This window comes from Heteronotia binoei, unplaced genomic scaffold, assembly GCF_032191835.1.
Source record: "Heteronotia binoei isolate CCM8104 ecotype False Entrance Well unplaced genomic scaffold, APGP_CSIRO_Hbin_v1 ptg000654l, whole genome shotgun sequence".
NCBI classification, from domain to species: domain Eukaryota; kingdom Metazoa; phylum Chordata; class Lepidosauria; order Squamata; family Gekkonidae; genus Heteronotia; species Heteronotia binoei.
The window spans coordinates 469,837-484,292 of NW_026800062.1; the positions used below are offsets into that span (position 1 = coordinate 469,837).

The window sequence follows — 14,456 nt, forward strand, 5'->3', positions numbered from 1 at the left end:
AGTTACCTGTTCGGAAGCTGTTGCTGTTCCTGCAGGAGGGCTTGGATAAGGGGCTGGCCACTAATACCCTTCGTAGACAGGTGGCGGCTATTTCGGTGGTGCGTGGAACTCGAAAAGGGGGTTCCTTGACACTGCATCCACATGTTAAACGTTTTTTGAGGGGGGTGTCTTTGTTAAATCCCCCTACAGCACATAGGTTCCCTACTTGGAAGTTAAATGTGGTGTTGAAGGCGTTGTGTCATGCACCTTTTGAGCCCATGGCTACCTGTAGTCTGAGAGACCTTACCCTTAAAACATTGTTTTTTGGTGGGGATAACTTCGGCCCGCAGAGTATCTGAGTTGCAGGCCTTGTCCGTAGATAAGGACCTTTGTACCTTCCATAACGACAGGGTGGTGTTAAGACCTGATCCGACGTTTGTTCCTAAGGTAAATTCAGTGTTTCACCGCTCACAGGATGTGGTTTTGCCTTCATTCTGTCCTAATCCCAAACACGAGAGGGAGGAGGAGTGGCACCGGTTAGATGTGAGGCGGGCCTTGAGTTTTTATATAGATAGAACCAAGGACTTTAGGAGATCGGAGTCTTTGTTTGTTTCCTTTAATTCCCCCTCGCGGGGAAAACCAGTTTCTGCTTCTACTCTGAGCAGGTGGTTGGGGCAGTGTATTTCGTCTGCATATACAGCGTCAGGGCTGGAGCCTCCAGGAGGCGTCACGGCGCATTCCCTATGGGGAGCGGCTACGTCTGCAGTATATAAGTCCTTCTCCTCTCTAGAAGGCATCTGTAGGGCAGCCACCTGGAGTTCTGTCCATTCCTTCACCAGGCATTATAGGGTGGATAGGTGGGCAGCGGCTGAAGCGGCCTTTGGTCGCAGGGTATTACAACAGGTCATACACTGAAGGTAGAGGTCCCCGCCCAGGGTACATATTGCTTTTGTATGTCCCAGCAGTTTAGGACCGTCCCACTACCAGGGACCACCGGAGAACAGAAGATTAGAAGCTCTTACCGTGAAGCTTCCTTCTCGGTGGTCCTGGAGTGGGACGGTCCATCCCACCCAGTGTATTATCTCAGTCAAGTGGAGGTTGGTTCTGACTGTTTACCATTACTTCTGCTGTTTGCAGTTATTAAAATGGAGTTACATCAGTATGGTCTCCGTGTGGTTTGTTACCATGATGCAGAATTTTGTTTTATAGATCCAGGTCGATGGGGGAGCATGGCTGTTCTATGGACTGAGGAGTTCCTAAGGGAGCGGCCCCTCCCCCAGGCTGGATCAAGCGATCAACAACCCTGTTCCGGAGGAGGAGCCTACTCCCTGGCAGTTTAGGACCGTCCCACTCCAGGACCACCGAGAAGGAAGCTTCACGGTAAGAGCTTCCAATCTTCCGGTTTGCCTACCCACACGGTAGCAATATAATGTACATATGTTGTAACTTTATGTGCGACGATACCATAAGTAACAGCTCTCATGTAGTATACATCTATGTGAGAGATGGAAGGAGGGAGACTCTCAGCAATACTCCTAGTTCACATTATCCTTTATATAATAAAATCCTTTCGTGGTGTCAAAACAGAGCGCCCTGATTGGTTGGGATTGTGCTGCAACAACCTTTGGCCCATCAAACCATCAATCAAGAGTAGTGGTGTGCCATTGGGTGGGTCCGCTCCTCTCTCCAGCCCTAGTGGTTGTTGCCTGCCAGCCAAGCTTATTCTGTCAGTAATTAGCAACCAACCTTGGTTCTGGCAGTTTCTGGCTCTCTCTACTCTCCCATTGGCTGGGCTTCCTGTTGCACTGCTTCATAGAGGAGAGAAACAAAGCCTTTCCTCAATTGGCTGGGAGAAGGAGGGAAAGAGCCAGAGAAAGTCCTCCCTTGATTGGCTGACGGCTCCACGCTATCCTCCTCTGGAAAAGAAACAGTCAGAGACTATGGGGTGGGATTCTTGTCCTGTAGCAGCAGACCAGATACAGAGAGAGAGATGGGAGGGGGAGCGAGAGGCAGAGAGAGAGTGAAGTCCTGTGCTTAAGACCAACAACATTATCAGAGAGAGATAATAACTTGCTTTGGTCCCCCCCCCCCACACACACACTGTGGAGAAAGACTGTCCTTTTCCTACATAGAGGCTGCAGGGAGGGGGGAGGCAATAGAAAGCTGAAGTCAGAGGGCCAGATAAAGAGAAGGAGATAGGGTTGCCAATTCCAGGTTAGAAAATTTCTGGATATTTAAGTGGTGGAGCCTGGAGAGGGTGGGGTTTCAGAATGTGTGGGACCTCAGACAGTACAGTGGCACCCACTGCACCCTCCAAACCAGCCATTTCCTCCTGTGGAGCCACTGTTGCCAATCTCCAGCTGAGGGCTGGAGATCACTCAGAATTACAACTGCTCTCCAAATTGTTGAAATCAGCTCCCCTTGAGGTGGGGCAAGTGAATGCCTTCACTTGAATGGGTGCAAAGACAGGAAGAGGGGGCACTTATCCAGAGCCTCTTTCTATACCCCATTGTACTTTTTCCACAACGGTCCTTATTCCTAGTTTCCATATAGTTATGTTGATCACAGAAAAGTATATTCAGATGGGTAGCCACGTTGGGCTGAAGCAATAGAACAAAGGTTGAGTCCAGTGACACCTTTAAGACAAAGTTTAATTCTGGGTATAAGCTCTCATGTTGAACTTAAAGGTGCTACCAGACCCAGACTTTGTTCCACAGGAAATTATATAATTGGGTGCTTCTTAAGAACCTAAAGGAATAGAATCCTCTGAATTCCCTGAGCTTTGGTTTTTATTTTCTATTTTTTTGCCACCCTTGTCTGATAAGGCACCAGTTATTACTCTTTCTTATTCCTAGAGTGGCCCCAGCAAATCAGATGGTCACATAGTTGTCCTTGTGACAACACTGTACAGTATAGCCCAACTTAATTTGCTATGTGATATCATTAAGGAAAAACAAAGCCAGATGCATGATGCTTGCTGAGATTATATGCAGGCAAGTTGCTGTTGCTTAACCAACCAGCCCTACATGCTGTATCCCCCCAGTTGTAGTGCTGCAGTTTATTTGCTTACCGTCACTGTCATCAGCATGGCACTGGAAGTGTTAGCCTGGTTGTCTTGACAACAGAGACTCTCTTACCAATAAATCATTTTTGTCACCTTTCACTGCATCCCTGCAAAAGATCTCAAGGGCATGTGCTTTTTGCATGAACCCAAATATTCACAAGGCGTGCATGCTTCAGGTACGTTCCATTTTTTAACCCATAACCTGGATTGGTTGGATCAAACATGTTTTCTAATATTTATCATAGCAAAATAGGAGTCAATTGCACCTTTAAGACCAAGTAGTTTTATTCAGAACGTAAGCTTTTGTGGTTTTATTCAGAACGTAAGCATGCACACTTCTTCAGACATGGAATGAGGTACAGTAAGCAGAGCTACATATAGCTGGTGGGGTTTGGAATGCCAAGAGGTACAAAGTTAAAAACCAATAGCAGAATAGTAAAATTAACAAATTCAGAAAACCTTTGATCTGGGTTGAATTATCATGGAAAACCATAAAACAGTAACATGTCAGAATGTGAGAATGTCTGTTAATTATTCTATTGCTAATAAACCTGGGTCAAAAATAAGGCATTTCTTTCCCAGAAGTTTTTCCTTTCCAATTTACCTTTTAACATGAAACATAAATATATACATCATTCTAATTTGCCATTAGGAAAAAGTACATTAAAATATAGTAGAAGATGGATTTAGTATATGTAACGAGATGAACAGCCAATATCCCTAGTTTGGGTATGTTAATACAAAAGCATTATTCTGATACACTATCCTAAAAGAGAAATACATTGGAATACTGTGGATATATTGCCCTACTTGGTGAAAGTGGGTTTAGCATATGTAATGAGATAAAAAAACAAAACAAGTCTGTTCAGTCCTGGGGAGGTGTTTGTTCCAAGTTTCATAATAGTTTGTAATTCAGCAATTTCTCTCTCCATTCTGTTCTTGAAGGTCTTTTGCAGTAAAACAGCTACTTTGAGGTCACCCATTGAATGCTTTGGAAGGTTAAAGTGTTCCCCCATAGGTTTCTCAGTTCTGTAATTCCTGATGTCAGATTTGTGTCCATTTATCCTTTGGTGGAGGGTTTGTCCTGTTTGCCCTATGAAGGGCATTGTTGGCATTTAATGGCATATATAATGTTGGAAGATGAGCAAGTGAATGAGCCTGAGATGGTGTAGTTAATGCTGTTAGATCCAGTGATTGTGTTGTCCAGGTGTATGTGGCAGCAAAGTTGGCACTTGGGTTTATTGCAAGCTCTGGTACTAGTGTCCATGCTCAGATGAGATGTTGTATTGTTGTGGGTGAGGAGTTGTTTGAGTTTAGGGGGCTGTCTGTGTGCAAGAAAAGGTTTACCCCTCAGTACTTTTGAAAGAGGGCTATCACTATTCAATAGAGGTTGTAAGTTGTTGATGATACATTGAACTGTTTTCATTTGAGAGTTGTGTGTGGCCACTAGTGGTGTTCTGTTATTGTGTTTTTGGGTTTGTCTTATAACAGGTGGGTATCAGAAATTCTGTGTCAGAGCGATGCAAAGTGTATACCTCTCTGCACATCCTAACCAAGTGTCCAGTCACCCCGGTGCCTAACTGAATTTCTCGCCAGGTTATTCATGTTTGAAGCAGCCCAGCAATCTTATGGAGCTGTTGTCGATTGCAACTGATTGGGTGCCATTGTCATCCCTGAGGCTGAGAGAAAAGGTATTAGGTTTTTGTTGTGCTTCTCAACTGTCTCATCTCTCAGTCTCTGAAGTACCAGTAAAGACTTCCATGATTCACTGTTCAGTAGTGTCAAACTGGTAATCACAGGTATTGTGCCAACTTTGGCAACTGCATTTTGTCCCCTCCTATAGACCAACTCCTAGGCAGGTAATTCTGCTTGCCCTTTCTGTGATTTTACAAACTGATACAAGTGAATAAGTCTGTGTACATTATTAAATTTAGTTGGACTTGTAGGTGAGTGGTACATGTTGACAGTAGTAAATTGTTTCAAATTGAACTTCATATTATATTCTTACTCCATCATCTTAATTTCTATCCAATCTGTGATGTGATGAAACTAGGAGTGAAATTACATTTTGAACCAGAAATTTGACAGCATAATTCTTAAAACCAATATATGCACTTTTTGGGCTTAGTTCTGGGTTTGGGTGGCAGGTCACTGTATTGTGCCCTGTATTTGCTGAAGCGTTTTTCAGCTCTTTGCAAAAATGGCCTTTCAGTTCTGTTTGTATTATTTCACATAGATATAGATAGATAAAAATATAAATCCCTACATTCTTAAGGCTTGTACATTTCTTATGGGATACTTCTTTTCTTTCCAAAGGTCCTGCTGCTAGTAGACTATACAGGTATTGCAGACTATGCATGAACATATTCAGGTCAGTTAATAAATACAGGAAAGTATCAGGAGGCTATTAAAAGTATAATGGTAGCTAGAAGCCTTTTGAGCAGTAAATCTCTGAAGTTTAGAACTCCTTTATGGTCCTGGATCCTATAGCAATGAATTTGCATAATAGTGAAACTTTTTCCAGATCCAGGTTCTTCCTATGTCTTTCTCTTTATAGAGCAAATTGCTGACTGAAAATGGAGCGTTAGCCACAAACTTTAAAGTTATCAACTTTGATTCCTTCAGCATTTGTGGCCAACTAATATGCTAATTCAGACTACATAAATGCCAGTTTGATAGGAGGGGGAGGGGAAAATTTAATTTGATAAAGCAGTGTGTAAACTCTTGATTTTGTACTCTTCAGTTCATGCCCAAAGTTACTTGCTAAATTATGTCCTTGGTTGATTCAAGGGCAGAAATTACATTTTTGATTAGTAGTCAAAATACCTTTGTTTGGAATATCTATACCTCCATTGTACAAATAAACACAGAGGGTAAATGGCTTTAGTTACCTCAAAGAAAATTACAATTTTTGGGGTCACGAATACAATGTTTCAGTATTTTGGGACAGACCACACTGCCTTGCTAAAGCTGTCTTGCAGAGTACTGCTTTGGCATACTACTTAGGGGTCTATTTGTCTCTGTTGCCCTCAGGATTCCGAACCGTCAAATGAGGTGGTCTCAGAGGCCCCAACTAATGTTGTGCCCTCTACTTCAAGAAGTAGTTCTGAACAACTGGTATCGGTGGCACAGAAACATCCAGAAGAGGTAGGAATTCTGTGTCTGTTATCTTAATAAACTTGATTGTTGGGTCCTTAAAAAAATCATCCAACATTTTTTTCTGCTTTATATTGGTTTGTTTCCATTCAAAAAGACAGTGCATTTTCTGTCTAATTCCAGTTTGTGTGTTGTGGTAATCAGTGTGATAACACTACCACTAACATGGCTATTCTTTGTACTCATGTTTTTTATTTTCTTTGACATCCAGATGCCTGAAAATAGTCTGGTTATGGGCAGTTTTATTTCTTAATAAATCTATCCACCCAGAGTTCAAAAAGAAACCCAGAGTTTCAGTGTCTATCAGGTAATGAAGTTCCCATGTTTTCAAATGTAATTTTAAAAGTTAGTGAACCAATGTGTTTTGGTTCTAGCGATGGACTGGAATTGGGAAGGTCTGGGTTCAAATCCTCATTTTGCCAGTTAAGATCACTGAGTGATCTTGACTGATTTATTTACTTTACTGGCTGGATTCAGTGAAGTTCTGCTTCAGTTAGTTTTCTGGTGCTCTTCCAAGGTGGTTCCATTGAAAAGCTGAAGCTGCTAAAATGGAACTATTTCTCTCTCTTTTTTTGTTTTCTGTGTCTCTAGGTATTGTGTGTCTTCTATTACTTCTCATCCTTGTTCCTCCTCTGATGTCAGAGATGCCTTGTGTTTTTGGTGCACAGAGGTCAAAAAGATGAAACTGGTAGATGCAGGGCTGGCTTGCTCACTAGGCAAACTAAGCAGTTGCCTAGGGTGCCAGGAGGAAAGGGCGCCGAATTGGGCTCTCCCCCAGTGCCCATGACAACCACCTAGTTTGCTGCCTGCCTGTCCCCTCCCTTCCCTTGCGCTTTGCCTGCCCCCTGGCGCGATCAGAGGAGTGCATCAAGGCTTGGCCTTACTAGCTTTGATGGGCGGCGCGTCATCTAATCTTTTGAAGCATGCATGGGAGAAGGCTTTGCTCCCCCTCACTTCCGGTTCCAGGAAGGAGGGGGGAGAAGCCTTCTCCCACATGCGCTTCAAAGGATTAGATGCTGTGCCGCCTGCATCAAAGCCGGTAGGAACCAGCGCTGCGGGGTGGCGGGCAGGGAGCCTGCCTGGGGTGCCATGTGCCCTAGAGCTGGTGCTGGGTAGATGCTAACTGTAATCTTAGTGGATAGGATTCTTTGTATTATCTTGTTCCTGCTTATGGCTAGTCTCAAAGTTTATAAAGTCCAGCATAACTTTAAAATTTTTGTCATGTTTCTAATATTTCTTGAAATATATTTGTTTTATACATTTATATGGTGCATTCTCAATTGTGGAGAGTTCTCTTTGACTTGAAGGTCATGTTTCGTCACCAGTTAATAAGATATTCAGACAGTTCATAAAATTCTATTGTGAGTTTCAGTAAGGCAGGGAAATTTTTTTTGTTAGAAATTCATCTGCATTGAACATTAGTTTAAACTCCTGATGAAGTTTGATACCTTTTTATTCTCATACTGCACACACTGATGGCTTAAGTTAGAATCATAGGATACATTTGACAGCCTTGCATATGTATATCTTGAACATGGGTATCTATAAAACATTTTAACCCAATCAGTATAGTCTTTTGGGTCTTGGAATATGACTAGAGACTTATAAGAAATTGGGGGAAATCTGATTTTAAAATTTCCCATGAAATTTGTCAAACACTTTCAGTTTCTGCTGAAAGTATCATGAGATGTGTTTCCGTTTTCTGTAGCAGCAAATAAGTCCTAGCAAGCAGTGTGCCCCTTGTCTCCTACTTGGCTGTGGTAGAACATTGTGGACCATATTTGTTGGAGTATCTTCTAGATGGTTCTGTTGCCATGACTTTGACGCTAACATTTTCATGAGGGATTTTTGTTTATAGTTCAGACATCATCTGAGTTCTTCTGCCAGGCTTTAAGTATATCTTAATCACAGCTTAAAATATAAATAATGATATGAACAATTCAGTATTTATAGCCCTCTCTGTTTCAAGTGCTGATAATGGTTGTGTCAGAAGTTCTCTCCGGTCCTCCTTCAGGTTGGAAGGTATTTGCATGTTACAAAAGAGGAACTAGTATCTGGGGACAATATACATTTTGTATTGTGCAGCATTAAATAAAAATATAAATTGGTTATTGATTGCTTTCTGAGTTACTGAGCAGTATTTCCACTGTCCCTAATAATATGTTGTGTTGTGTATTGTCTGTGTGCAGCTTTTTGAGATAGAATCGTAGAAGTCTACTTGAATCTCAATACGCTTGATGTAGGAGTGTGCATTCTGAAAATATATCAGTATTTTTCAAGTATATTTTGGTATCTCAAATGTATCCTGTATTTTTCAGAAGAACTGAAAAAATCCCAGATATATTCAGGAATTACAGGAAAACCTGGCACAACAGTTGTTGAGGAGTTGGAGCAGATTGCTTCCACCACTCAGCTTCTTTTGGAGATTTTTTCCACAATCCCTTTGAACAGGGAGTGTTTGAAGGGACTGCAGAAGGCAGCCCAAAAAACAGCTGAGGGGGGCATTCTCCCTGCAGGCTCAGCTGGGGCTCTTTTGAGCTGTTTGACCAAACTATCAAAGAGAGCCCCAGCTGAGCTCTTCCCTGCAGACACCTTTGCTTTATGGGCTTTGTTGGGCAGTCCAGTTTAAACTGGGTTGTCCAACAGAGCAGAGCCCCAGTGGAGCCTATGGGGAGAACCCCAGCAGAGCCTGTGACTTTGATAAGGTTCCGCATACTATCCTTGTTGACAAGATGGTAAAATGTGGTTTGGGTTCTGTTACCATTAGGTGGATCTGTAACTGATTGACAGGTCGTACCCAAAGAGTGCTTGTGCATGGTTCCTCATCCTCTTGGAGAGGAATGACAAATGTAGGATCAAGGATCTGTCCTGGGTCCTGTTTTCAACATCTTTATAAATGATTTGGATGAAGGAATAGAGGGAATGCTTATTCCATTTGCAGATGATACTAAATTGAGAGGAGTTGCAAATACAGTAGAAGACAGAAACAGGATACAGGATGACCTTGACAGGCTGAAAAACTGAGCTGAAACCAATAAAATAAATTTTAACAGGGATAAATGTAAAGTTCTGCATTTAGGTAGGAAAAATCCAGTGCATGGTTATAGGATGGGGGAGACTTGTCTTAGCAGTAGTATGTGTGAAAAGGATCTAGGGGTCTTAGTGGATCATATGCTGAACATGAGTCAACAGTGATGCGGCGACTAAAAAGGCAAATGCAATTTGGGGCTGTATCAACAGAAGCATAGTGTCAAGATCACATGAAGTGATGGTATTGCTTTACTCTGCTCTGGTAAGACCTCACCTGGAGATTCAGTTTTGGGTACCACATTTTAAGAAGGATATAGACAAGCTGGAACGGGCCCAGAGGAGGGTGACAAAGATTCTGAGGGATCTGGACACCAAGTTCTATGAAGAAAAGTTGAAGGAGCTGTGCATGTTTAGCCTGGAGAGGAGGTGGCTGAGAGGTGATATGATCACCATCTTCAGGTCCTTGAAGGACTGTCATATAGAGGATGTTGTGGAATTGTTTTCTGTGGCCCCAGAAGATAGGGCCAGAACCAATGGGTTGAAATTAAATCAAAAGAGTTTCCAGCTCAACATGAGGAAGAACTTCCTGACCGTTAGAGCAGTTCCTCAGTGGAACAGGCTTCCTCAGGAGGTGGTGGGCTCTCCTTCCTTCGAGGTTTTTAAACAGAGGCTAGCTGGCCATCTGACAGCAATGAAGATCCTGTGAATTTAGGGGGGAGGTATTTGTGAGTTTCCTGCATTGTGCAGGGAGTTGGACTAGTTGACCCTGCAGGTCCCTTCCAACTCTATGATTCTATGACCCGCTGCTTTGCGAGCTGTGTTGGATAGTCCTGGTTTAAACCAGGCTGCTGAGCAGAGCTCCAGTGGATCTTGCAAGGAGAGTTCTGCCTGCAGGATCTGGTGCTTTGCAGGATCTGTTTAAAATTTTGAGTTTTTGTGTAATCACTTTTATTGTGCTGTTCTAAAGCTGGATCTTTCAGTGTGAATATTACAAGGGGAGGAGAATGCATATCCATGAGCTATTTAAATCATCCTTTCTTAGGAATCTTGAGAACAACTTGTGAATAAATCTGCACGTTTTAATGCCTTTGCAATACTGAATTTTTTAAAAAATTTTAACTGAAATAAATGATTTCAGGTGCTCCTAATTCTGCGCTGAATTGCAACATTAGGAGAATTAATAGTTACTACTAAATTTCTTCTGAGATATTTAGATCCATTCTGTTAGCATTTATTTCAAGATTGTAGATATGAACAAACAATATGATTTGTATGTCCATGTTTGTAGCATATGTTTAAATTTGCTTTTTAGTACTCCAGCAGAAACAATAACTTGCATATATTAGCTATTAAAAGCCCAAGACACACCCAACTTTAAAAAAAATTCAGTATTGCAAAGGTATTTAAAAGTGCAGATCTGTTCTCAAGTTGAATATTAATTGTGCTAATGCAAATAATTGAGATGTTGACCAAAATGGTTCCAGAAGTTCTGTAACCGAGTTTGTCTGCTTGTTTATAAGTCTTGGTGGCAAGATTTCAACCTTCCTTTTAGGTATGTGCAAAAAAAAAAAGATAAAATCCAAAGTCAGGGTTATTCGGGGGCAAGATATTCAGGAACGCCGAATATCCCCAAATATGAGATTTTGTACCAGAATCTGATTCGGGAGATATTTGGCTATTCCTGAATTTAGAGCTCCATTATAGTCTATGGGCTATTGAAGTAGATGGCAAAATACAGTATAATGAATGGCGGCTGGGGGACAGAGGGTAGAGATACATCCCCAAAATTGCAGGACAGCTGCAGGAGCCTCTCTCCCACAGAACTCCCAGGTTTCAAAAAGATTGGATCAAAGGTTCTGTTTCTAGTGGCACCCAAAGAGTGTGCCCTCATCTCACCATTATTCCCTATGGGCCACTGAAGATTGTGTCAGTGACAGTGCAATACACAGGACAGTTCACATTAGAGAATCTCTCCGATTCACAAATTGAGATGGGGGCTTTCTCCAGGGACTGCAGCACAGAACCAGTGCATTGAATGCACTAGTGTCAAGCAGCAGAGATGAGGCATGGACTTTCTGCATGCAAAGCAGTTGCACAGCCATACAGAACAAATACCTTTGGGGAATCCTTTAACACTAACCTTGTTTTGCTGGGCACATAGCACTGTTATGCTCCTTGCAAGCAAGCACCCTCACCACAGTTGACTTTCCACTGCAAAGATTTTCTAGCAGAATCTGACTACTGCCTGGGGTAGTTTTTCCCACCATAGGGAGCAGTGACCCTCTTTGGGTGCCCCTACGATAGGAACCCCTGGTCCAGTCTTTCTGTAACATGGGGGTTCTGGTGAAGAGAAGCACCTGAAGCTGCCCTGCAAATTTGGTGCCTCTCTCTCAAACCCCCTTGCTGCAAGAGTCATTTTTCCCACAGTGATTACAGTGGGAAAAGTTGACAGATAGGTTTTTTCCCCCAACATAGGGAGAAAGGGCTCTCTTTGGGTGCCCCTAGATATTCGACCCCCTGGTCCAATCTTCTTGAAACATAGGGTTTATGTGCGAGAGAGGCCCCTGCATTAGCCCTGCAATTTTGGGACCTTTACCTCAAACCCATTGCCCCCTAGCTGCCATCCATTATATCCTATTTTGCCATTGACTTCAATGGCCCATAGGGTTTAATGGGGCCGAATACCCCTCTATACCATCAAGTACTGATTTGGTGGTATTCAGACAGCTGTATTCAGCCCCTGAATAACATTAGAGAATACAGCTGAATCAGCTGTTATTAGTGGTTATTTTAGTTCAACCAAACCAAATGAACACCCCTACTCCCTTTTATCCACAGCCCTAGTAGCTAATGCATAGGATCAAATATTCAAAGAAAGAAAGAAAGAAAGAAAGAAAGAAAGAAAGAAAGAAAGAAAGAAAGAAAGAAAGAAAGAAAGAAAGAAAGAAAGAAAGAAAGAAAGAAAGAAAGAGAAAGAAAGAAAGAAAGAACTAGATTTCCTCTTTCTTTCTTTCTTTCTTTCTTTCTTTCTTTCTTTCTTTCTTTCTTTCTTTCTTTCTTTCTTTCTTTCTTTCTTTCTTTCTTTCTTTCTTTCTTTCTTTCTTTCTTTCTATCTGTGTTGTCTCACATCAATAAAAATGTGAGAAAACACAGATTCTAAGAACATAAGAGAAGCCATGTTGGATCAGGCTATTGGCCCATCCAGTCCAACACTCTGTGTCACAGTGGCCAAAATACACACACACACACACACTGATATAGGACCTTGATACAGAACCTAGCAGCCAGGGGCTTTCTTCCCTCTACTATAACAAGGAGAAAATCAATCGAGAAATCTTATTTTATGATGTTACAGAGTTTTGCCAGACAATTCTTATTTAAATCTACATAGCTAAGGATGTCTTCTGAAAACAGGATTTGTGTCTGTATGAGGTCCAGGCACCATGATGCATCATTAAATTCAAGTAGTAGCTGCTGTTGTTTCATACTATTTAAATATTCTTGTAAACTGGTTTATAGGTTGGACTCGAGCTGCATTTTGTTGGTTAGGTTACTACATGTTGTTTTACAATGCCAGTGCTAGTAGCAAAAATTATTTTTTTCTGGTCTTAAAAATTGAATATCAAAAGGAGGATGGACTTGTAATTCCAAGTGAATTTAACTGAAGTTCCTAGTATAAATTCTGTAGTATTATATTAAAACCAATTATGTAGATTACAATTGGTAATGTGGAAATTAATCAATTATTCCAGAAGATCAGTAGTAGAACTGATATTTGTCCCTGGGTTTTTATCTGTATTAGCTTCACAGGCTGTAGGTTTTTGTGTGCTGTTGGATTTCATTGTGTTTTTCATTTTTACCCTGTATTTTGTCTGTTTACATTATCTGAATAAATAAAAGCATTGTTTTCTCCACTCCTTAGTACAGATTTTCCTCCTCTTAGTATCACTATTGCCAAGAGTGCATCTTCTCTTCTTTGTTTTAGTTTGCGATATGGGTGGGGCTGTAGCTGAGCCATGATTGGGCAGCCCTTAGTAACTTAGTTGCTTGCAACTTCTTCACCAGATGGCATGAAAGGAAAGGTATTTTTATAAGATTACTACTGTGACTGTGCTTTAAAAATTCATTTCTCTCTCTCATACTCACATCTGCACCTTTGTTATACTGTTGTTAAAAGAAACAAATCTCTTTTATCGTGTACAAGGGGGGGAATATGGTCTTACAAGTTAATTTATTATGATTGTTTAGGACAGGGTTGCTTAGTTCTGTTAAAACATTTTCACAAATCCAAGGCATTTGTCTTTATTTAACTTTTTCTTTAAAGTACACTTGGCCCTACTTCTTCTGTTACTCAAGAAGGTATTTAATACTTGACTTAGTGTCATTTGCATTATACAAGATTAACTTTACAAGCTGTGCTATTAATCTAAGTAGCTCTAGATATTGACCTGTGAAAGAGCATAATTGTTAGCTTAATTAAGTTAATTAATTGTCACACTCTGATGAACTTAGTATTGAGAGGAGATTAAAGGCAAAAAAATCAGCATTCATTGGTTAGAAGTCTCATTTCATAGAATTTTACAATGATGCATTTTCTTTAAATGACAGCAGCATCTATTGTATAGCTATTAGTTTTGGGTTAACGTGTTTAAAACCAGGAATTTTTGTTCATTCTAATAGTCTGACAGCCTGTTCAAAATCAGGTTCAGATGTACCTTGAATGTGTTTGCAAAAATTGCAATATATATTGGGATAGCTCATTCACATATTTCTTCATCATGTAATGCTTTTGAATGAAGCAGCTATCACATAGAAGCAGTTGCTTAACAAACATTCAGGTTCTATTAAGAGCAGACTGGTCTGATCCCACGTTTATAAAAGAAACCTCTCACCCTACCATTACCTATGTTGGGTTATGAATATGGTGAATAAGCTCACATATAAGCAGATTTGTTTTTATGTAGTTGGTTAATTTGCTGCTATTCAGCTCTATGTGCGTGGCTCACAACAATTTAAGAAACAGTTGTATGTTCAAAGAACATAAACAGAGGATACTGTTTGGTGTAGCAGTTAAGTGTGCAAAAAAGACTCTTATTTGGGAGAACCGGGTTTAATTCCCCACTTCTCCACTTGCAGCTGCTAGAACGGCCTTGGGTCAGCCATAGCTTTCATAGAGCTTGTCCTTGAAAGGGCAGTTTCTGGGAGAGCTCTCTCAGCCCCACCTACC

General features: G+C 41.2%; 1 protein-coding gene across 8 annotated transcripts in view; it reads left to right on the forward strand.

Moving 5' to 3' along the window:
- The window catches only part of LOC132590756 (PHD finger protein 14-like), a 169,138-nt gene that overhangs the window by 123,041 nt on the left and 31,641 nt on the right, over positions 1–14,456 (forward strand). For 4 of the 8 annotated variants that reach the window (XM_060263671.1, XM_060263675.1, XM_060263673.1 and 1 more), the window contains one exon: positions 6,077–6,190. The exons of 3 other annotated variants lie outside the window; for them this stretch is intronic. In XM_060263671.1, coding sequence (XP_060119654.1) covers positions 6,077–6,190 — 114 coding nt within the window. Of the gene's footprint in view, positions 1–5,359; positions 5,415–6,076; positions 6,191–14,456 lie in introns of those variants that run through there. One more of the 8 variants, XM_060263676.1, reaches the window with a different exon arrangement.